General features: G+C 48.9%; 1 protein-coding gene across 1 annotated transcript in view; it reads left to right on the forward strand.

The window, feature by feature from the left end:
* TFCP2L1 (transcription factor CP2 like 1) overlaps window positions 1-24,125 on the forward strand; it is a 69,706-nt gene that overhangs the window by 20,793 nt on the left and 24,788 nt on the right. Inside the window, exons 3-7 of the mRNA XM_007964687.3 lie at window positions 15,834-15,910; window positions 16,403-16,508; window positions 17,219-17,325; window positions 18,527-18,679; window positions 23,020-23,130. Coding sequence (XP_007962878.1) covers window positions 15,834-15,910; window positions 16,403-16,508; window positions 17,219-17,325; window positions 18,527-18,679; window positions 23,020-23,130 — 554 coding nt within the window. The remainder of the gene's footprint in view (window positions 1-15,833; window positions 15,911-16,402; window positions 16,509-17,218; window positions 17,326-18,526; window positions 18,680-23,019; window positions 23,131-24,125) is intronic.

Consider the following 24,125-nt stretch of genomic DNA (forward strand, 5'->3'; position numbering starts at 1 on the left):
TCTGTAGAGACAGGGTCTTGCTATGCCTGCTGATCTTGAACTCCTGGGCTCCTACCTCAGCTTCCCTAGCAGCTGGGATTACAGGTGAGAACTGTGGTGCCTGGTTTAAAACATTTTTATTTTTATTTAAGAGAAATATATATTTAAAAAAAAAAAAAAAAAAGACAGGGTCTCCTTATATGGCCAAGGCTGGTTTTGAACTCCTGGGCTCAAGGGATCGTCCTGCCTTGGCCTCCCAAAGTGCTAGCATTACAGGTGTTAGACACCATGTTTTTTAAAAACAGCTTTACTTGTAGTCCCAGCTATTTGGGAGGCTGAGGCAGGAGGATTGCTTGAGCCCAGGAGTTTGAGGCTGCAGTGAGCCATGAATAGCCACTGTATCCCAGCTTTGGCAACAAAGCTAGATAACATCTCTTTTAAAAAAAAAAAGTCTGGCTGCGGTGGCTCATACCTGTAATTCCAGCACTTTGGGAGGCTGAGGCAGACGGATTGCTGGAGTCCAGTAGTTCAAGACCAGCCTGGGCAACATAGCGAGACCCCATGTCTACAAAAAATACAAAAATTAGCCAGTTGTGGTGGTATGCACTTCTAGTCCCAGCTACTTGGGAGGCTGAGATGGGAGGATCACTTGAGCCTGGGAGGTTGAGGCTGCAGTGAGCCATGATAATGCCATTGCCCTCCAGCCTGGGTGACAGAGTGAGACCCTATCTCAAAAAAAAAAAAAACCAGCTTCATTGTGATATAATTCACATGCCCTACAATTCACCTATTTACTGTATAAAATTCAATGTTTTTTAGTATTCAACTTAATATACTAAGCCATCACAGCTGATTTTAGAACATTTTTGTCCCTTCTTAGAGAAATCCTGCATCCCTAGCAGTCATTCCCCATTCTCCTTTCCCCAGCCCTCAGGCAACCAGTAATCTCCTTTATCTCTACACACTTGCCTATTCTAGACTTTTCGTATAAATGGTATCACACAAATGGTCTTTTGTGGCTGGCATTTTTCTGTCACCATCATGTTTTTAAGGGTCTTCATGTTGAACGTATATCAGTATTTCATTCCTTTTTTACTGCTAAATAGTATTCCACTGTGGGATGTACCACGTTTTATTTAAACTAAAAGTTGATGGACATTTAGACTGTTTCTACTTCGTGGCTATTGTGAATAATACTGTTGTGAGCCTTTGTGTAAAAATTTTTGTGTGGACCTATGTTTGCACTTCTCTTGGTTATATTTGTAGGAGGGGAATTGCTGGGTCAAATGGTGACTCTGGAACTGCCAGACTGTTTTCCAAAGCAGCTATACCATTTCACATCGTTACCAGCAATACAGGAGGGAGCCAACTTCTCCCCGGCCAACACTTGTTATTTGTTGTTGTTTATTGTTTAGTGTGTGTCTTCATGATGGAAAAGGTATGGGTAACAGGCTGGCGGCCATCTGCCAGCCTCATAAAGCAGGGTGGCCCAAAACTGGGCCCCGGTAGCACACGGGAACCAGGGCCTCAAATGCTGGGAAGATTCTTTGACTCTTCAGTCTGTTCCTCTCTGGGCAGCTGCCTTCTGCAAGCTCTGCCCACCAGCATCCCTGCCCCTGTGGCCAGACAGCAGACAGCAAGGCCACCAGAGCTTCCTGAGAGCACACGGCCTCAGCTGCCTAGAGAGACAGGCGCTCTCGCTCCCCTCCTGATTCTACACTCCCAGGAGGGGACTGCGGGTCTGGCTTGGTCACCTGCTCACCTAGACCAAAGTGGCCCAAGAGGTGGTCCTGGTGTAACTGACCCTGCCTGTCCCCACCTTCCCCATCTCCACTCTGCAGCCAGAGGCTGGGAGTAGAGGAGCAGTTCCAGAGAGGGTCCTTAGATACCCCGGGTATGAGAGAGAAGCAGGCTCTGTTGCCCTAGGAGAGACTGCTCCAGAAAGGCCTTCTCACCAGAGGCTGGGACACGAAGTGGGGCTGCCTGGGGCAGGCAGGTGGTGGGGGTTGGATATGTGCAAGTGCAAAGCCAGTGGCCAGGTGGGCTGGGCCTTGCCTTCGAGACCTGGGGTCAACTGATGTGGCCATGCAGCGACCCTCAGCCTGGCACCCGGGTCCCCCCCTCCTGAGCCCCAAGCCTATGTAGGTAGCAGGGCTTGGAGGGGAGGTGCCTGAGTCATGATTCTGCCCTTATCTTTAGAGATTTGGTTTTTCTCCTCTTTACTGTCCTTTATCCTACTAACTTACAGGGCAGGTTTTTTTTTCTTTTTTCTTCAGGTTTTCAAAATTTGTTTCTTGGCAAGTTAATGCATTGACTTGGTTCAAAATTTAAGTGGTAAAAGGGATTGTGGTAAGTCTCCCATCTCTGCCCCAGGCACCCAGTGCCCCTCCTCAGAGGCAGCTGATGTTATCCCTGGCTCCAGTGTATTTTCAGGCATAAACAAGCAAAGATGCTTATCTGGCCTTGTCTTAAACACACACACACAAATGGCAATGATATATGTGTTTAGGATTTCTGTAGGCCTTGTCAAATCACCCTCCAAAGAGACAGTACCTGTTTATATCCCTACCTCTGGTACAGGAGGACACCTGTCTCCACACTTGGCATTGTCAACATTTTGAATCCTTTCTAATATGCATGGAGAATAGCAGCATCTTATTTTGATTTGCATTCGTTTGATTTCTAGTAACTGTTGCAAGTGAAACTAAGCATCTTCCTGTGTTTGTATGCCCTTTGTATTTCTTTTGCCAGAAACTGACAGTTGATATCCATGGCTCATTTTTCTTTCGACTTTTTGCTTATGGGTCTGCAAGAACCATTATATTAGGTTAAACCATATGCACTTGCCATTTTGTAAATCAAAATCAGACAGTTATCTACAGTTTCATATTGTTCATCTACTATGGATGCAAATTCAACTAGCAAAACTGGTGAATTCCTATGTACCAGCAATAACAAAGTATAAAATAAAAGAGGAAAGGGCCAGGCATGGTGGCTAACGCCTGTAATCCCAGCACTTCGGGAGGCCAAAGCGGGCAGATCACCTGAGGTCGGAAGTTCGAGACCAGCCTGACCAACATGGAGAAACCCCATCTCTACTAAAAATACAAAATTAGCTGGGCGTGGTGGTGGTTCATGCCTGTAATCCCAGCTACTTGGGAGGCCGACGCAGGAAAATTGCTTGAACCCGGGAGGTGGAGGTTGCGGTGAGCCGAGATCGTGCCATTGCACTCCAGCCTGGGCGACAAGAGTGAAACTCTGTCTTCAAACAAACAAACAAACAAAAATAGAAAAAGACACTATTCCAGGTATGAGAGCAAATCAAACAATTTAAAAAATGGTTGTTAAGTGTCCAAGTACTTATGAGTATGTCATTGTTCATTTAGGGACCCAGTAGATTTTATGGAGGGGAAATACATTTAGATGTAAAGGTGTCAAAAATAGTAGTGAGAGTTCTGGGTACCCTGTCCTCAGCTTTCCATAATGTAACCTATTACATAACAATAGTACAATTACTGAAACCAGGAACCGACACTGGTATGATTCTGTCGTCTGCTACAGTCTCTGTGTGCATTTTACCATTTCTCCCACCACTGTCTGTTGTTCTGGGATCCCACACTGCAGGGGAGTTGTCATGTCTCCTGAGTCTTCATCAATCTGTGACAGTCCTTTTGTCTTTCCTTGTCTTCCGGGACCCTCAGACTTAAAGAGCTTCATTATTATTTTATTTTATTTCTTTTTAATTTAATTTTATTTTTTTGAGATGGCATCTCACTCTGTCACCCAGGCTGGAGTGCCGTGGTACGATCTCGGTTCGCTGCAACCTCCACCGCCCGGGTTCAAGCAGTTCTCTTGCTCAGCCTCCCAAGTAGCTGGGATTGCAGCCGCCCGCCACCATGCCCGGCTAATTTTTGTATTTTTAGTAGAGACGGGATTTTCAGCACGGTGGCCAAGCTGGTCTCAAACTCCTGACCTCGTGATCCGTCTGCCGCGGCCTCCCAAAGTGCTGGGATTACAGGCAAGAGCCACCCACTGTGGCCGGCCTATTATTATTTTAATTTATTATTATCATCTTTAATAAATAAGAGACGAGGTCTCTCTGTGTTGCTCAGGCTGCTCTCAATTCCAGAGCTCAAACAATCCTCCTGCCTTGGCCTTCCAAAGTGTGGAGATTATAGGCATGAACCACCATGCCTGGCCAAGAACTTGATTTTGTAGAATGCTTCTCAATTTGAGTCTGCCTGATGTTTTTTAAATGATGAGATTGGGGTCATACATTTTTGGCAAGACTGCTACTGAAGTGACGTCGTGTCCCCGGCAGTGCTCTGGGGATCATGGTGCTGATGTGTCCTTTGCTGGTGCTGTTCGCTTGCTGATTTAGTTTCGGTAGAGTCTGCCAGATTTCTCCACTGTAAGGTTACTTTTCCTCCTTTGTAATTGATAAATACCTTGGGATGGAGGATGTGACTTGGAGACTGTTCACAGCTTGCTTTTTCCCTCCATCTTTTGCCCACTTATTTTAGCATCCACTGTTGGATTGTGTCCACACCAGTTATTATTGTGTTGTTTGCCTAATGGTGATTTTCTGTTGATTTTCTTCTCCTTTCTATATTTGTAATTGGAATGCTACTCTAAAAGAATTTTTCCTTCTCTACCGTTAACTTATGTATTCACTTACTCTATCAGTATAGACTCATGGATAGTTATTTTATTCTATGGGCAAAAATGAAATCATTTTGCTGTTTCTTTGCTGTTTACATTGTTCAGCCCGTGGCCATCGAGAGCTCCTTTGGGTTAGTGCCTGTGTTGCTCTGACATGGCTTCGTTCTTCTTTGAGCATTTCCTCACTTCTTGGCACTACAGGTGCTTAAGTCTCATCTTGTAATCTGCCTGCCCCAGCTCTGTAAACAGTCCTTTCTCTAAGCAGCCTCCAGTAACTATCCTGCAAGTGTCTACTTGGATTCATCTTATGCCAGACGTGATGCCTAGCCTGTGGCATTCATAAGCAGCTGCAAAAAGAAGGCCAAATGCCTTGCCCAAGGTCATGCAGGTGATAGTCCATCAGGCTCAGGATTAGGGTCTGTTCCTGGCAAAGCCTTTTCCCTGAAGCATGCTGTCTTACGTGTGAGCGCTCTGTGTCAATGGACACTTGCATAATATTGCACGTGTGCAAGTGACAAGGTAGGCCATGCGTGCTGGGCACGATGAGTTCAGGATTGCGCTTTCTGCATCTACCATTATTACAGGATTGTTGGCATCCAGCCCTCCTTTCTCAGTGGTAATGATGGCCTCCATTATGTTTTATGTGGCATTAATTACCCAAACCAGTAACTGTTGGAAAGTAAACAACCTGTAAATCTTGGCTAGCTCAGGCAATTGCCTCCTGTTTTTGGGAACACCGTGATCCAGGCAGGAGGCCCTGCGCTGGGTTCTGCTCACTGGGGCACAGCCACTCTAGCTGTCCATGCTGCTCTGCAGGAGCACCTGGTGGGCACCACCCAGGGGAGGCCCGCTGGGAGAGGGGCAGCCTGCTTTGGGCAGTGCTGTGGTTGCAGCAGCAGACCCTACAAGACAGTGGATGGCCTGGTGGAGTTATCCCTGCCTGGGGGCGTGTCCCAGCTGGCTCTGTGACCTTGGCAGTTAGGTCACTTGGTGTGTGGAGCTGTGTGAGGGCTGGAGGACAGCTTCTGTGTACAGCACAGAGTACAGTGACCTGTGCTTGGGTGGGGCTCTGTAGGAGGGCGCATACAGTACCTGTTATTTGGCTGGCCCTTGCTGAGTACTTACTATTAACACACGTGGGAGGGAAGTGCATTATCTCATTTAATCCTCACAAGACTTCTGCAACAAACATTTTGCAGATTTGAGAGTGAAATGCTGAGAGGTTTAAGAACTCAGCTGTGGTCCTGGAGTATGGGAGCGTCTGACTCAACCCGGGTGGTGTATCTGACCTGACCCCAGCTCCCTTTCCCCTCTTGTCCTGGGACAGGCTGTAGGCTACTGAGTCTTTGCCATTAACTTGCACTGTGATCTTGGGCATGTCAGCACCTCTCTGGGCCTTAGTTTCTTCATCTCTGAAATGGGCGCAGTCACAGTGTACTGTGGGTTCTTCAGGGTGATCTCTCAATGAGACCCTGGGTTGATGGGGCCTCTCCCTGTCTTACGTGGACTGTGTGTGTTTTTCGTGCTCTATGAACTGGACTCCCTTCCCCAAATACCACCTGTCTGATTGGCCTTTGGGTACCAACCTGACACTGGGAAAATAAATACCAAGCGCTGTATTGTGAACATCCATTATGTACTTGAAACAGTGTGGAGTATGTTCCCCTCTTTTCTTTGTTTCGTATTTTTCAAATTCAGATGCAATATTGTAATATGTCCCTAGTTGTTGTTTTTTTTTTTTTTTTAAGCCAATACTGAAGATATATCTAATTTAACAGGGAAAAGTCCTTCTCTGCCCATTGTTAGATGTGTATATTAGACTTACAAATATATGGGTTTGAGTATAACTTATTTTAAAACAAGTGCAGTCACACTGTATACGTACTCAGCAACTTGCTTTTTCGTGTGTGTATGGTGGATGACTTTTTACATCTATAACAGATCTAGGACTGCCTAAGCCTTTTTGTAATCCTAATTTTAAAATTACTTTTTAACTTCTAATTCAAAGTAATTTTCAATTTCAAACTATGGAAGAATTAAAAAGTTATTATGGTTAGTATGTATATCCTCCACCAGATTCACCAGTTTTTAATGTTTTGTCATACTTGCTTTATCTCTATAGATGCACCTATGTGCATTTATGTGTATCTATCTATAGATGTATATATATCTATAGCTCTATAGAGGGATGTATAGATAGGGATAGCTATTGATTTAGATATCTCTATTATATATATATTTTTCTCCCTGAATATTTTGAGAATTAGTCGCAGACAACTTTTTTTTTTTTTTTTAAGACAGAGTTTCACTCTTACTGCCCAGGCTGGAGTGCAGTGATGCAATCTCAGCTCACTGCAACCTCTGCCTCCTGGATTCACATGATTGTCCTGCCTCAGCCTCCCAAGTAGCTGGGATTACCCACCTACTCCTAGCCTCCCAAGCCTCCTAAATAGCTGGGATTAGCCACCGCATCCGGCTAATTTTGTATTTTTACTAGAGACAGGGTTTCACGATATTGGTCAGGCTGGTCTCGAACTCCTGACCTCAAGTGAGCCACCACGCCTGACCAGACAACATGATCTTTTATTCATACTTTAGCATGTATTTCCTAAGAACAAGGACATTCTTTTATATAACCACAAGCCCATTATCAAATTTGGGAAATTTAGCATCAATATAAAACCCTCACCTATTATCTATTCCTATTAAAATAGGGCCAATTGTTCTGATGTCCCATAGCAGCTTTTTGCCTTGATCCAGACCCGGTTCAGGACTGGACGTTGTGTTCAGTTGTGCCACTCCTGACCCCGCTTGAATCTGGACGGATCCTCAGTCTCCCCTCGTCTTTCATGATGTTGATGCTTCTGAAGGGACAGGACAGAAGATTGTAGGCGGTCTCTCTGGGTTTGCTTGTGTTTCCTCATGATGAAATTTAGGCAGTGCACTTTGGGCAGGGACAAGAAGTAGCTGATGCCTCGTCCTCAGTGGTCCTTGCAGGAGGTGGACATGCTGCAGACCACTGGGTGAAGCTGTGCGCCTCTTCCTCTGTGATGGGTCCATGGTTCAGTAGTAACGTGATTGCTGACCATTTTGTTGATTTCCAGTTTGGGGCTGTAGCAGTACTGCTGCTTTGAACATCCAGCCTTGTTCAGGTTTTTTTAGCACATAAGCTGGCAATTCTGTAGACTGGAGTCCTGGTGATGGGATGGCTGGGTGCTTATTAATATTGATGGGTATTGGCCAAAGTGCCCCGTAGGCTGTGGCTTGTTATCTCCCAGCTCCAGCATGTGTGAGGCGAGGGCCCGTTTCCCCACATCGCTGTCCTGGTGGGCTGCCAGCAATCTGTTAGTTTTTTGCCATCTGACAGATGATCAGGCACCGGCTGCATTGTTTTCATCTGGCATTTCTTTATATGAGTGAGGTGGAGCATCTTTTCGTGTTCTTCATGGTTTGCCTAACAAGTTCCAGCTCTGTTATTTGCTGTAAGGTATTTAACACCAAATTCTGCCACTGTTAATTAAAAACTGACCACGTACCAGTATTGTCCATGGCGCTGGGGGTAGGGGTTCGGGTGAACTGGTGGTGGGCCTGTTCTCAGAGCTTTCCGTTGTCCATTGAGGGGCTGTGACTTAGCCCTCATTCAAGGAAGAGGGCTGGGCAAAGTTGCAAAGTGCCAAAAGAAGTTGGGAGGAAGGAAGGAAGTCCACAGGAAGAAGAAAAATTACATGAAAATTCCAAGTTTAGTGTCTAAAAACACAGTGCTTGAATGGATTGCCGCCCTGCCCATTCATTCCTGTGTGGTGTGTGACCGCTTCCTGGCTGCCGCGGCAGAGTTGAGTAGTGTGGGCGGTCTTATGTCCCACCAAGCTGACGATGGTTGCTACGCAGCCCTTCATGGGGAAGGTTTGCTGATGCTTGGGCTGGAAGGTGTTGGACTTGTGGGTTGCAGGTGAGAAGAGGGGAGAGCACAAAGGTTAACTGAGTACTTGCGTATTTTATCTAGCCTTCCCCCGCCCCCTGCTGCTCTTCAGGTGGGTAGAGGGCAGGAGGGGCAAGGGGGCGGAGTCTGAGCACAGCTGTAAGATTGGGGTAGAGAAGTTTCCACACCCATTTGTGTGGCTCAGGGCCCTTGGGCAGGACTCAGGCCATCCTTCTTGTAGGGTGGTGGGGTGTGGCGGGGTGTGGAAGGGTGTGGCAGGGTGTGGCAGCCTAAATCCAGCTGAGGAGCCCCACCCCTCCCTTGGGAGGGACAGTATTGCCTGGACACCCTCAGGCTATAGCTGGAGGGGAGGGAAGAGGGGGCCTCAGCTCAGCCTGCAGTGGGGGTGGGTGGTGGGTGGAGCCTGTCACTGCCCCTCCCCAGCCCCTGCCACTCTCAAGGTCACCTTGGCTCCTCTGGGCTGGGCTGGGCTGGCAGCTACCTGCTCGCTAGTTTTCATCACAAAGTAACCTGGGGCTCCTTCCCTGCTAGCTTTTAAAAGGCCTTTAATAGCCTGACAGTGTAGGGTTGGGCCAGGACTTCAGAGGGAGTCGCCGTGAAGCCTTTCCAGGCAGTGAGTGCCCAGTATGGTTCTACCTCCTGCTGAAGCTCTTACTGGACCCAGAGGTTTCCTGGGGCCGTTGTGAGACCTCCTGTATGCCAAAGTCTGCTGGCTGCACCTGTAACCCTCCAACAACCTAAGCTCCGCCTCCCGGGTTCAAGCCATTCTCCTGCCTCAGCCTCCCGAGTAGCTGGGATTACAGGCGCCGCCACCACGCCCGGGTAAATTTTTGTATTTTTGTTTGCTTTTGTTTTTGAGATGGAGTTTCGCTCTTGTCACCCAGGCTGAAGTGCAATGGCGTGATCTCGCCTCACTGCAACCTCCCCGTCCCAGGTTCAAGCAATTCTCCTGCCTCAGCCTCCTGAGTAGTTGGGACTACAGGCGCCTGCCACCGTGCCCAGCTAATTTTCGTATTTTTAGTAGAGATGGGGTGTCACCATGTTGGCCAGGATGGTCTTGAACTCCTGACCTCAGGTGATCCTCCCACCTTGGCCTCCCAAAGTGCTGGGATTACAGGCACGAAGCACTGTGCCCCGGCCACCTAGAATTTGTTATATATATTATGTGGTCAGGATTAATTTTTCCATATGGATAACCAGTTATCCCACACTATTGAGGAAAGATGGACCCATCATCATTTATAGTGTCATATATCAAGTTTCCAAATAAGGAAGTCTCGTCTGGGCTCCTCGTTCTCTCCTATTGTTCTGTTTCTCCCCGTGCCAAAACAACATGGTTTTAGTTGCCATGACTTTATAGTATGTTCAGAGTATGGCAACATATGTTTCAGGGGGACTAGTGTATCGCAAGGAAACAAATATCTAAATTTTATGCCACAGTGTGGTTATACATCCATGAGAGTTCTAGCTTCATCTCGGTTCAGAGAGCTGAGGGCATGGGACAGTAGGGATTTGAGCCCTGGGAGAAGTGGGAGGGTTTAGATGTGTCAAAGAAGGTCCTGAAATAAAATGAATATCAAGAAGTTCAGGGGAAATGTAATAGATACACTCCTTGAATATTAGAGCCAGGTGGGACCTTTGCGGTAACGAAACATTGTGTGCAGGTGCGGAAGGGGCGGCCCGGTGGCCATGTGTCCCACCTTTGGTGTCAGACAGACCAGGTTTGATCTTTAACAGGACACTTCACCTCTCTGGAACTTAATTTCCTCGTTTATAACATAGGGCAACAATAGACTTTTCTTATAGGATTGCTGAGGGGACTAAGTGAAATGATGTACATACGGGGCTTGCAGTGTACTGGCACACAGCTACATGACAATTCAGTTTTGGTTATTTTTAGCCTATTTCCTTGATTCTAAGACCAGCACCCCCCCCCCCCCCCCAACACACACACACACATTTTGCAATTCCTAAATTAGAACAAGCTTTACCACCACCTTCTACAATGTTCCGTTTTCCCTCCTGGATCATTGTTCAGAACATAGGAAACAAACAAACAGAAAGCTTAACTTGGGGAGTTATGCTGTACGACATTCGGCACACTTTAATCTGTGTGCAAAACGGAAGCAGATGCCTTCCAGAAAGGAGAGCTTGAGAGAGAATCATGGACAACTACAGCTGTCCTGTGCCCAGCACATGACACCCACCGGGTGGGATGTGGCAAGTGTGGAGGGTTCTGGAAACCGAGATTTCTGCCCCGGGCTCTGCCACTTACGAGCCGTGTAAGCTTGCCCCAGTCAGGTCACCTCTCTGAGCCTCTGCTTCCCCCATCCAGCAGGGCGGGTGATCCTAACTGCTGCTGCCACTTGTCCGGAGAGCCAGGTGAGTGACTACCTGAGTGGGCCTTGCCACACATAAGCACTCTGTGAATGGAGCTGTTTGCAGCTGTTCCCTAGAGGGACTCCTCCCCCTCTGCCTGGCTGTGCTTTGCTTTGGGGGATTTCTTCTTGTTTTTTTTTTTTTTGAGACAGAGTCTTGCTGTCTTGCCCGGGCTGGAGCGCAGTGGCGCGATCTTGGCTCACTTCAACCTCTGCCTCACAGATTCAAGCAACGCTCTTGCCTCAGCCTCCTGAGTAGAGTAGCTGTGATTACAAGATGCGCCACCATGCCCGGCTAATTTTTGTGTTTTTAGTAGAGACAGCGTTTCGCCATGTTGGCCATGCTGGTCTCGAACTCCTGACCTCAGGCGATCCATCTGCCTTGGCCTCCCAAAGTGCTAGGATTATAGGCGTGAGCCTCTGTGCTTGGCTGGCTTTGGGATTTCTTTATCATTCTTCCCCTGAATTACAGAAATCCTGCCCACTCTTCAAAGCCCATGTCACGTGTTTTCTCATCCCCTGGTTTGAACCTGTCTCACACTCCCCGCCTCGTCTTGGATGCCTATTGGTCACTTTTGGGCCCCCTTCGTCTCTTATGGAATTTTCAGCATTATAATACGGCTCTTCCAGGACTGTTTGATATACTCCAGAGGATTGTCAACCCTTTGAGGGCAGGAGTGTGTCTTAACTTTGGCAAACCCTGTAATGCTCACAGAGAGCAGCACTATAGCACTATAAAGAAGGTGAAATCACATGTATGCATTTGCTGAGTGCCTACTGTGTGCACACAGTGCGGTGGTGAGCAGAACAGACACAACCCGCGTCTTCTCATAGCCCGCTGTTCTGGTTCCTACCCACGCTCAGCAGTGGTGCTGGCCAGGCAGAGAAATGCCCTTGTGACCTGGGTCAGTTCAGCCTGCTCGTCAGCCTGTGTGTGACCTTCTGCCTGGCTTTTGGGATGGTGCTGTTGTGCTGTGTGAGTTAGGTGGGAGGTCAGCTTGGGCCCACCGTATTGGCATGGGGGTAGGCATGCAGAGGGTGGCTGGATGTCCATCTGCATGGCTAGAAAGGAGGATTTGGTGGTGAAGTGTGTGGATCAGGACCCCACTGCTGGTGGAGAAGGCTCATGCAGCCGTGATCCCTGGCCCAGGAGAAGCTGTGATCCTGGGCCTAACGCCTCCCTCAATGGCTTTACCCTCCAAGTGGCTGCCCTTACGTTCAGGCCTGGAAATTGCTCTCCACAGGACAGGAGACGCCTGCTGTTGGGCGTAAGCGGAGGTTGCCCTGCAGAGCCTGGAGGTCAGTGCTAATTGGGCCCCGTGGCACCCGTAAACTCACTTAATGACCACCTGGACGTTGGGCCTCGTGCTAGGGCCGCTGTCTGCATTCTTTATCTGCAAAGGCAGAGGACACTGGAAAAACCAGTTAGGGTGTGTGAGGAGCATTTTCTGTCGATATCAGGGGAGTGCTGGACTCTTGTTCAGGAGCCTGGAAATGTATGCGATCTGGCTTTTTCAGAAAGTCGGCCACGTTGAATACGGTAGCAAGACCTTTTTAGGAGTCACATCTGAACAGGCAAGTGGGCAGGACGAGAGTTTGGGGTTTGCTCCTCTTCCCTCTGATGGGAAAGGCGCCCAGCACGTCACCATGAGCAGCACTGGGGTTCGGTGTGGTCAAGAAGTGTTCACCGGCGTGTGACCAGAGACCTTCGGAATAGCTGAGACGGAGTATGGCCCAGTGGGCATGGCTGTGCTTGGCCAGTGTCATGGCCGGTGGGGAGCTGTGGTGAGAACTCCAGGAACATGCACCATGTGGCTCTGCTGCCCTCCCTGTTCCTAGGATTCCCACCCACCACATTTGGCATCAAATTATTGCTCAGCAAACCTTTCATTTTTATTTTTGTAGAGACGGCAGCTCGCTCTGTTGCCCAGGTTGGAGTTGGAGACCCGCCTTCCTCAGCCTCCCAAAGCACTGGGATGATAGGTGTGAACGAACATTTGCAATGAATGATTTAATTTCATATTCTTTGTCCATTCCATTATTCGTTGGTGAGGGTGGGAGTGTATTTGCTTTCTGTGGCTGCTGTAACAAGTGGATACAAACGTGTTAATTACAGATGCATTAACTTAAAACATCAAATGATTCTCTCACCGTTCTGGAGACAAGCAGTCGGAAATTCAGTGGGGTTATGTTCCTGGGGGATCTTGGGGAGACTTCATGCCTTCGAGCTTTGGTGGCCCCAGGCTTCCCTGACCCATGGCCCGTCACTGCAGTCTCTGTCTCTGTGGTCACATGGTGCCTCCTCTCTTTTCTGTCCCTTGTGTTTCTCATAAGCACACTTGAATTGAGGGCCCACCCAGATAATACAGGGTGACTTCCTCATCTCAGAATCTTAATTGTGTCTGCTAAGACTACTATTCCAAATATAAGGTCACATTTCCAGGTTCTGGGGATTAGGATGTGACATCTTTTTGGGGACCACCATTCAACCCACTACAGGGGTATTTTAGTACTAATGAATTGCTTTTTGAGCTATATAATGGCTCTTTTCTGGGCGTGTTGGCTCGTGCCTATAATCTCAGCACTTTGGGAGGCCAAGGCAGGGAGATCACTTGAGTCCAGGAGTTCGAGACCAGTCTTGGCAACATAGTGAGACTCTGTCTTTACAAAAATTAAAAATTAGGCATGCTGGTGTCTGTCTGTCCTAAGTAGTCTTAGCTACTTGGGAGGCGGAGGTGGGAGGATAGCTTGAGCTGGGAGGTTGAGGCTGCAGTGAGTCTTGATTGCGCCACTGCACTCTAGCCCGGGTGACAGAGCAAGACTCTGTCTCAAAAAATAAAATAAAATAAATAAAAACCCATAGTCACTGGGTTTGCTCTTCCTAGTCTGCAGTTGCATTAAGTTTTTTATATTCATATATAGAAGTAATTTTAAATTTTATATAGCCAGATGTCCTTTTCTTTCCTTTGGTTTTAGGTTCAGAAAGTTCTTTCTTATTGAGTATCTGATAAATAGTCATTCATGGTAAAATAAAACCTTAAGAAATTGACTTTTAAAAACATCAACTAATGAGAATTGTATTTATCATATGCAACATGATGTTTTGAAATATGTATCCATTGTATATTGGTTGAGTCTAGCTGAGTAACATAGACATTACCTCATATTTATTATTTTTTGTCGTGGGAGCACTTGAAATAGACTGTTAGCAATTTTCTAGAATATAATTAATTGTTATTAACAGTAGTCACCATGTTGTTCAATAGATCCCTTGAACTTATTCCTCCTATCTAATGGGAATTTGTATTCTTTGATGAACATCTTCCCTATTCCTCCACAAGAAATTGACTTTTTAATCTAATGATAGCTTGTTTTGATATTTGCTGTGAGGATCTGCACTCGGAAAGAAACAGCTAGTCTCCACATGTGATAAAATTTCATAGATCTATACACATACAAGCCTACAGAAAAAGAGAGAGGGAACATGCAAAACCCAGAGAAATTGAAGTAAGATCTGCAGTTTTGATAATGTACCATGGTTCCATCAGATGCTGTGATGGGGGATGCTGGCACAAGGTACATAGGACTTTAATGTACTTTTTTTTTTTTTTTTTTTTTTTTTTTTTTTTTTTTTTTTTGAGACCAAGTCTCGCTCTGTTGCCTAGGCTGGAGTGCAGTAGTGCAATCTTGGCTCACTGCAACCTCCGCTTCCTGGGTTCAAGTGATTCTCCTGTCTCAGCCTCCTGAGTAGCTGGGACTACAATCGCATGCCACCACAGCTAATTTTTATATTTTTAGTAGAGACGGGGTTTCACCATACTGGTCAGGCTGGTCTCGAACTTCCTGACCTCAAGTGATCCCACCTGCCTCAGCTGGGTGCTGGGATTACAGGTGTAAGCCACCATGCCTGGCCATATTTTTATAACTTCTTAAGAGTCTATAATTATTAACAATAAAAAATTAAAAAGCTAATTAGATATACCAATACCAATTATTAAATGATTTATTGTATTATTTGTAAAACACCCTTTATTAAGTTGCGATATATGCTAGAGTCTTGTAAAATTGTAGTTCAACATTTAATTTTGGGAAAATTGACATCATTTGAGATATATATATATATATATTTATATATATATTTTTATATATATATGTATTTATATATATATAAAAAACAGTCTTCCCTTCTGGGAGCATGGTGTGTCCTATTTATTCATGGTATATTTTATATTTCAAGAAAATGTGTGTAGTTTCCTTCAGATTTCATAGATGTTTTTAAATGTTCTGTTATTATGGCTGGATGTTTTCTCCATTTATATTCTTTGTCCAGCCTGTGCTGGTTATATGTCCCTGAATATAATTTCCATACCCTTTCAAATGCATGGAATTCTTTTAACTGGGGAACATGCTTTGCATTCTCCCATTAGAGACAATGTTTAACAGGCTTCTTCGTTCCTTCAAACCTGCTCTCAGAAAGGCTGTGGTTGGTTATTTACCCTGCAATGTGAATTTCAGTAGCTGTGTTCTCCATCCTGATGTATTGGGGGGTTTGTAAAGACGTATGAGTTTGTGTTCAGAGATTTTAATGCTAACTGTATTTTCCTGGATTCTGTTTGTTTGAACATTGTAGAGGGTCTCTAGTAGGGTCACATGGTATATTGCCTGGGGTATCCTAGGCCCGACCAGGCGGGGTGGACAGACTGATGTCAGTCCAGACAGTGAGCTGAGCTGGCCGTGGGCTTTCTTCTCTGCTTTGCTCCCCAGGGCCTTGAGGCCTGGATGGGCACTGAGGGTATTGAGAAGGCTGCTAGCTGGATGAACCCCAAATTTAGGAACACTCAGAAATGGAAAATGTCCCATTAACCCCCATCCAGGTCAGTCTTACGAAATCCGACTACTGGAGAATCGGAAGCTGGGCGACTTTCAAGATCTGAACACAAAATATGTCAAGGTAAGCCTCACAGGCCGTTCTCACCGCCTCGGGGAGAGGGGCCTGATTAGGATCTGGGCACCTGGGGTTGCTGGAGTTGGGCACAAGTAACTGGAAGGTTAGGGAGAGGCCAGGTTCAGCTCAGCCCTCAACGGTGAGACAGCCCCTGTTGGGCTTCTCTGGAGCCTGTTGCCCAGGTGGGGATTAGATGGGCTGGCAGCGTTGAACTTTTCTGAGCCTCAGTTTGCTCATCTGCACAAAAGGGTTAATAAATTAGACATAAACACACAGCATTTAGTAATACCGGGGCGAATGGTAGTCATCGCTGTTGTTGCTGTTGTTAGTGTTACTGGGATCTGAGGAGGGGATAGTGGGCGAAGCTTGAGAACTGGGAAAGGAAACTCCAGGAGGAGGGGCCTCAAAGGTGGGAGGGTTTGCTGTGGCTCAGGGAAAAGAGGTGGGTTCCTCTTGGCCCCCACGTTCACTTGTCCCCCTACTGGCCTCCATCCCCAGAGCATCATCCGCGTGGTCTTCCATGACCGCCGGCTGCAGTACACGGAGCACCAGCAGCTGGAGGGCTGGCGGTGGAGCCGGCCGGGAGACCGGATCCTGGACATCGGTGAGTCTCCTGGCCGGGAGAGGCCAGGCAAGGCTCGAGGCACCCACGCCACGTTGGGTTCTTCCTGGATGCCACTGGGACTTAAGCCGAGAAGGCGTTTTAGCTCGCGCCTGCTCTGTGTAAAACCCCACGGGAGCTTGCAGAGCTGACCATACACTGGGTCCTGCCCTCAAGGAGTACCCGTTTTCAGTGGAAAAGAAAGGTCTGTGGAATTGAGAGACCTGCTCACAGGGAGTTCCGGGAAGGCTTTGCGGAAGGATGGTGCCTTAAAGGATTTTGATAAGTGTTGAAGATAACCGTGAGCATCACAGAGATAGATCGGCAATGGAAATGGAATTCTGGGGCCTCAGGGACTGGCCCACAGTCCTTTACCCATAATCCTTGTGGCCAGGTGGGTTTTGAAATTCAGAAGCTAGAATGACAATACGGTGTGTGTACCCAGAGCATTAGGGAACATCTCCAACAGGCAGCCAAGCATGGTCATATTTCTGTAGCAAAATAAAATGACGGTTCATACATAATGGGGTGAAGATGACACAGCGCTTGTGGTTCAGGTCAGGCTTTCCGTCCAGTAAGTTATGCAAAGCTTTTTCAGAGCTTTCGGCATTTCACATTGGGGTGAAGGAATTGGGACCTGTAACGGGGTCCTTCCCGAAATATCTGGGAGAGGCTGACAATTGCACTTTCTGTGTGTGTGTGTGTGTATGCAGATATTCCACTGTCTGTTGGTATCTTGGACCCCAGGGCCAGCCCGACCCAGCTGAATGCAGTGGAGTTTTTGTGGGATCCTGCGAAGAGAGCTTCTGCATTCATCCAGGTGGGCCACAGGGAGCTTGCCCTCCAGGGGAAGACCTAGCCTTCGGGGTGGCCGGCTTGCAGTTTCTCAAAACTAACCCATCTGGAAGGGTCTGGATGAGCTTCTGCTCCCTGTCACTGAGAAGGAAACTGCAGGAGAGAGAGAATGAGTGTCGCGAAGTCACAGAGCTGGTTGGTCCGTATTTAGGGAACAGAGTGGGGAGGGTTTTAGAATTCTATTTGGGTTTTGCCCATAGAATATGTAAGCTTTATACATGAGTATTTCCCAACATAAATCATTTGAAAGTAAACATGTTTTCTATTATAGTTTCTATTATTGAATGAATTATTTTGTTGTCAAGCGCTGGTGTGGATCTAGCCTTTTGTTACATGCCATGTGAGATCACGGTGGTGAAGGATGTGACTGTGTTGTTGTGGTTGTGGTTCTGCCTTGATCCCAGTTCTCTCCCTTGCTGTGTGTCCTTGAGCAAGTCTCCTCCCCCTTTCTGAGCCTCTTAGTTTTCTAACCTCCCATCTTACAGATCAGATAATGAATACAGAGCTGTTAGCACTGCCTGGTCCCTAGGAATCACTCAATAAAAGTTAGCAATCTTTTCTTTCTCTCTTTCTTTTTTTTTTTTTTTGCAATTACAATATTCTTAATATATTTAAAAAATTATTACATTGTTACTATTACAATTATATATTGGATTCTTATAATATTATTGCAGTATTATAACAATACATTGATATCGAGTCCATTTATGTAGTAGGAACCTACCAGAAATACAGAAATGGTTCCAGCCTTCTGGTTGTGCTTCCAGGCTGGCCCCAGTAGCTTGGACACCAGGACATTAGAGAGGGGTTAGGGCTGTGCTGTGGTCCCTGCCCTCCGTCTAGGATTTGCCAGGGAAAGGAATCTGGGTGAGGAATTAGGTTGAGGTCATTGGGGTCAGTGACCTGGGGAGTGGTAGGGACTTAACTGATCAGGCAAGGCCTCCACAGTAAAGAGACAAAAGTGGGGGTGTGTGTCTTTTGCAGGCAGGGGAGCAGGGAGGCCACCAGCCTGATGGAGTGGACAGAGTATCGGGGAGAGCAGGAAGGTCGGGGCAGGCCTGCACTGACCAGGCAGGGAAGGACATCTCCACATAAAGGGGGCGCTTGGGGGATCCAGGGCCCTGCTTGGTGCTGCCTTGCCACCTGCCCAACGTTTCTCCTCCCAGGTACACTGCATCAGCACAGAATTCACCCCCAGGAAGCACGGGGGCGAGAAGGGAGTGCCCTTTCGAGTCCAGATTGACACGTTTAAGCAGAACGAGAATGGGGAGTACACGGAGCACCTGCACTCAGCCAGCTGCCAGATCAAGGTGTTCAAGGTAGGATGGCTTCGCAGGCTCTGCCCTGCCCTGCTGCTGGCCTGGCCTGTGGTCACAGTCACCCGCAGAGACCCTGGAGATTCCTCTTAGAGGCCCGGCAAGGAATGCAGCATCCCTTTAGCACATGGCTTCTATCTGGACTCCTAATATGCACAAGCTGCAAGTCCAGGCACTGCAGGCTGCTGCTGCCCTGCTGGGGGCATATTTTCACCTGTGGCACCCGCTCAGCTTCTGGTAGAAGCATCGGTGTGGATGTCCGTCCTGGCCCTCGGTCCTCGGCGCTACTCTATAAGAATGATTGGATTTGTACATTTTAGCTTTTTTTCCTCCCAAGCACATTATAGTAGCCCACGGGTGCTCACGTCCAGATTCTCCTTAAAAATCAAAGCAAGAGTCCCTCCCTGCTGGAGGCCTGGCCTCGGGTCTTCCTGTTTAGGACTTGAAGCCGTTTTTCTCTTTGCAGTGACTTCCTGTTAGAGAAACATTTTCAGGGGGACTGTCTCCCTTTTCTTTCCTTGCTTCATTCCTTATAGTCGCCGGTCACTATTTTCCATCTCTTCAATCTGGACTGATTATTTTCTGAAGATAGTAGCCAGCGATACAGCTCAGTGTCCTGTGTGGCCTCAGGGAGATGTGGAGGATTGCATGAGCTTGCATCATTCTCAGGGTGTGAGGGCAACCCATGTCCAAGCAGGCCCCAGCCCCACAGTCCCCAGCCCCTATAGGCCCCCTCTGCCGGGACCGCTCCGGCAGGCGTCTGCAGAGAAGTAGTGGACCCACTTTCTGGGCCGGAATTGCCTTGAGTAACCAGCCCTGGTGCTTATTCCAGCTTCCTCTTGTTTCCCATTCAAGTGAATTTGGAGCCTGCTGAGAAAGTTCCATCTTCTGGGTCTGGAGACCCAAGAGACAGTTGCTTTAGACCGGACCCTTTAGAAAGCTGAGTGTGTGCTGATCTTCCCCCAGACCGAAGGCACGGGCCTGTGGAACACCCATGCTTGGAATGGAAGTGGGAATAAATGCCCACGGGTAGAACCATAAACCGGGGGGCAACCCTGGAGACAGGGATGGTGCCATTTCTCACAGAGCCTGGGCCACAGTGAGCACTGGGCTGTGATCTGGGGACACTATCACCATCACAGCTGCAGGAGAGGGAGCTGAGGACGAGCTGATGGAGTCTGCACTCAGGAGACCACATAGCCAGGCTGCCTGAGAGTTGTGGGCGCAGGGTTCTGAGGCTCCGGCCCAGCTCTGTGGTTTGGGACGCCTTGGTTAGTCAGTGATGTCGGCCCCAAGTGGGAGGCAGAAGTGGCAGGAGGGATGTGTGTGTTCGTCTTTCCTGGCAGAGCAGTGGCCTCCAAGGGGAGCTGTGCTCCTCTGCTCTGCTTGTTTCCTATTGCTGCTGTCACAAATGGCCACAACTTTTGACTTAAAACTGTGTGCATTTATTATCTTCCAGTGCTGGCAGTCAGAAGTCCGGAATGGTCCTCACTGGGCTAAAGGTGTCAGCGGGCCTGTGTTTCTTTCCCAACGCTCTGGGCAGGGCTCTTGCCTATTCCAGCTTCTAAAGCCGTTTCTAGGTTCACGGTTCTTCCTTTGTCCTCAGAGCCAGCAAGAGCAGGCTGAGTCCTTCTCACATGGCAGCCCCTACCTCTCGTCTGCCTCCGTCTTCCTTTTGTAAGGACGCTGTGATTACGTGGGGCCACGCGGTTAATCCCGGATAGTCTTCCCATTACATCAGTTGTGTAGCAATCTTAATTCCATCTGAAACCTCAATTCCCCATTTGCCATGTTAGGTGACGTATTCACAGGTTCTGGGGATTAGCAAACAGCCATCTTTGGGAACCATTATTCTGCCGACCATGTCCACCAAGCAGTGGGCGTGGCAGCCCCGTGGTATCACTGCTTGCTCTGGGATCTGACGGTCCTGGACACCTGCATGGCTGTGTGCTGTGGTCTTTGCCTAGCCTGCGGTTCACTGTTGCTCTGACTACCACCTCCCCTCATGTGCAGACCGCATCTCTGCCAGCCTTGGCCCCCAGCAGGTAGCGGTTCACTCCCTCACCAGGGATGTCAGGTTAGTTCTGCTGCTCTCAATGTGTGCCCTGGGGAGACATTGTGCTGGGCAGTAGGAGAGAAGTGAGGTGGCATCTCCACCCCCATGGGGTGCCCTGTGTACCCCTTCTATGCCTTGGGTCAAGCTTAGGAGTGGGGGCTCTGTCTACCAGGCTCCTCAACCCATGCCAGGCATTGCTTGGGGAGTCGGGCTGGAAGCTGCCTGGTCTCAGTGCCCCGAGGAAGGCCTTGGCATCTCCCGCAGAGAGTAGGGGTGGCAGGAGCCCCTAGTCACCCCAAACTGGCTCCTCAGAATGCCTGAGGTGTCCTCCCACCTGCCTGCCCCCACTCACATATCAGATGCAGTTGGTGTGCACAAGCCAGGCTGAGCTGAGCCAAGTCGCCTGTCACCCCTTCCTCTGCCAGTCACCCCAGTTACTGGGAAGCCTGGCTTGTTGAAGCCACTCCCTGGGACGCTGTGTGGGGTGTCAGGGTCTCTGAAGGGAAAGGCAGGGCTCCTCTCTGAGCAACCAGCTCCCTCCAGGCCTCATCAAGGCCCAGTGCGTGCCCCGCATGCAGGCTCCGCCATGGTCTGGCTACAACCCTGCCTTGCCTGTACCCTCTGTGCAGGGAGGAGGAGTCTCCTGAGGGACAGGAGCTGGAGGTGGAGCAGGGAGGCCAGGTCGTGGGAGTATGGCTGCCACACGCCCCACTCTCGCCCAGGATGCTGGATCTGTTACTCACATCCCTGTGTGACCTCTGCCGTCCTGCTTCATCCAGGGCAGGCATTACTCCAGGGCAGCGGGGCCCCAACCTTTTTGGCACCAGGGACTGCTTTTGTGGAAGACTGTTTTTCCACGGAAGAGAGGGGGATGGTTTCAGGGTGATTGAAGTGCATTCCATTTATTGTGCACTTTATTTCTGTTATGATTACATTGTAATATATAATGAAATGATTATACAACTCATCATAATGCAGGATCAGTGGGAGCCCTGAGCTTGTTTTCCTGCAACTAGATGGTCTCATATAGGGGTGAGGGCGGACAGTGGCCCATCATCAGGCAATAGATTCTCATCGGGAGCACACAGCCTAGATCCCTTGCAGGTGCAGTTCACAAAAGGTTTTGCCCTCCTGTGAGGATCTAATGCCGCCACTGGTCTGACACGGGAGGCAGAGCTCAGGCGGTCATGTGAGCACTGGGGAGCGGCTGTAAGTACTGTGAGGTATTTACTTCACAGTAAGATGACGATGAAGCTTTGCTCACTCACCTGCTGCTCACCCGTTGTGGGGCCCAGTTCCTAACAGGCCGTGGGACCGGCACCAGTCCGTGGCCTGGAGGTTGAGGACCACTGCTCTAAGAGATGCTCCCTAAAAACCCTTGATCTGGGAGCCAAAAGCCATAGCCTGAGAAAGGTGCCCCCTGGAATGAAAATCCCTCAAGGTGCCATTGAGCTTGAACTACTGTTTTCATCATCTGCCCACCACTCGTAGCCTGCTGTGTGCGTGGTAAAACTGCTCTGTTCCAGCGCTGCTCGGAGTCTTCACATCTGACTTCACCAAGTGGACGTGAGCTCATAAGATGCAAATGCTCAGGAGACTACATAGCGAGGTCGAGAAGGCCCCCCATGGTGGCACCTGCAGGCCCAGCCTGCGATGCAGCACATCTGGCCACTCTCACGTGGATCCTCTCCCATCCTGATGAACGCCTAAAGCCTCCGTTTCCCACTCTGTAAATGAAGGGAATAATAGTAGGCGTGAGGCCTATACACCCTTCGAAAGTTGCCCCGGTTTGCAAAGCACCCACGATTGTCAGGCTCTCTCTCTGGATGGAGACGTTCCCCTGCAGACAGTGTAAGCTGGGGCTCAGCAGGTGTCCTGAGCATTGAGGGTAAGGAGGCCTTCAGCTTATGGCCAGGATTTCTCAGGTTGCAAGCACAGACTAAAACCAGACCAGCAGCCTGTACTTCTTCCACTTTCGTCTGCTCTCCCTGGGTAACCCAAGGAATGCACTGGGATTCCTTGTGGGTCCCCAGGGTTCCTTTTCATAAGCAAGTGGCCATGGGAAACCATCTTTTCCCCTTGAGCAGCAGAGTGCAGGACCCGTGGCAGGTTCCGAGTTCCTCAGGTGGGGAAACAGTCAGGCGGAATGGGAGGGGAGAGAGGTGCTGTCCTGCCCCTGAGTTCCTGTGCCCTGGGGCCCTGGGTGAGGTGGGAAGCAGGAGAGGGCTTGGGGGCTGCTGCCTCTGTCAGTTTGGGACTGATTGGATTCTGTCCTCTGTGCTCGCAGCCGAAGGGAGCCGATCGGAAACAGAAGACTGACCGGGAGAAGATGGAGAAAAGAACTGCCCAAGAGAAGGAGAAATACCAGCCGTCCTATGAAACCACCATCCTCACAGAGGTGAGCCGGCTGGGTGCGGGGACAGAGCCTCAAGGGCCTTCCACCAGGAGCGGGGCTGCTGGCTTAGATTCTTGGAAAATGGCCCATCTTGGCTGAGTGCTTCTGAGAGTGCTTATTCCGCCGTGGTGGGTTCCAGTGTCTGGAGCTCGTGTCCATCTGATAAGACCCAGTGGCCCGGGAGGCATTTCAGAAATAACTTCCAGCTCTGCTCCCTTTGAACGCGTTTGTGCTTTCCCAATTTAGGTTCCTTTGTGTTTTTGAGTAGGTAATGTATTCACATAGTTTTAAATTCCAAAGGTACGAGAGAGTGTACAACAGAAAATATCCCTCTCAGTGCCATCCCTGCCTCGTGGTGTCTCCCCTCCAGGTCAGAAACCTTGTGCATCTGGCCCAACTTTGTCTGCAGGTGAAGCCAGTGTAGACACATGTTTGCCTCGTGCCTGCATTTATACACCAGCAGTGTACAGAGACACACCTTGTTTTTTTCCATTATTAGCTTATCTTGGTCCCTGATCCCTACAGCTTTCTAGTTCCTTACTCAGCTGCGTGGCGTTGTGTGTGATGGCCTGTTGGTGGATGCGGAGTCCTTTCTTTCTTTTTTTTTTTTTTTTTTTTTTGAGACGGAGTCTCGCTCTGTCGCCCAGGCTGGAGTGCAGTGGCCGGATCTCAGCTCACTGCAAGCTCCGCCTCCCGGGTTCACGCCATTCTCCTGCCTCAGCCTCCCGAGCAGCTGGGACTACAGGCGCCCGCCACCTCGCCCGGCTAGTGTTTTTTGTATTTTTTAGTAGAGACGGGGTTTCACCGTGTTAGCCAGGATGGTCTTGATCTCCTGACCTCATGATCCACCTGTCTCGGCCTCCCAAAGTGCTGGGATTACAGGCTTGAGCCACCGCGCCCGGCCTGATGCGGAGTCCTTTCTGAGCTCCTGGAGTTTCAGGCAGTGGTGTAGTGAATAACTGTGCGTGTGAAGGTCTGCACATGGGAAGCAGTCGGCA

Source organism: Chlorocebus sabaeus, chromosome 10 (assembly GCF_047675955.1).
Source record: "Chlorocebus sabaeus isolate Y175 chromosome 10, mChlSab1.0.hap1, whole genome shotgun sequence".
Lineage (NCBI taxonomy): Eukaryota > Metazoa > Chordata > Mammalia > Primates > Cercopithecidae > Chlorocebus > Chlorocebus sabaeus.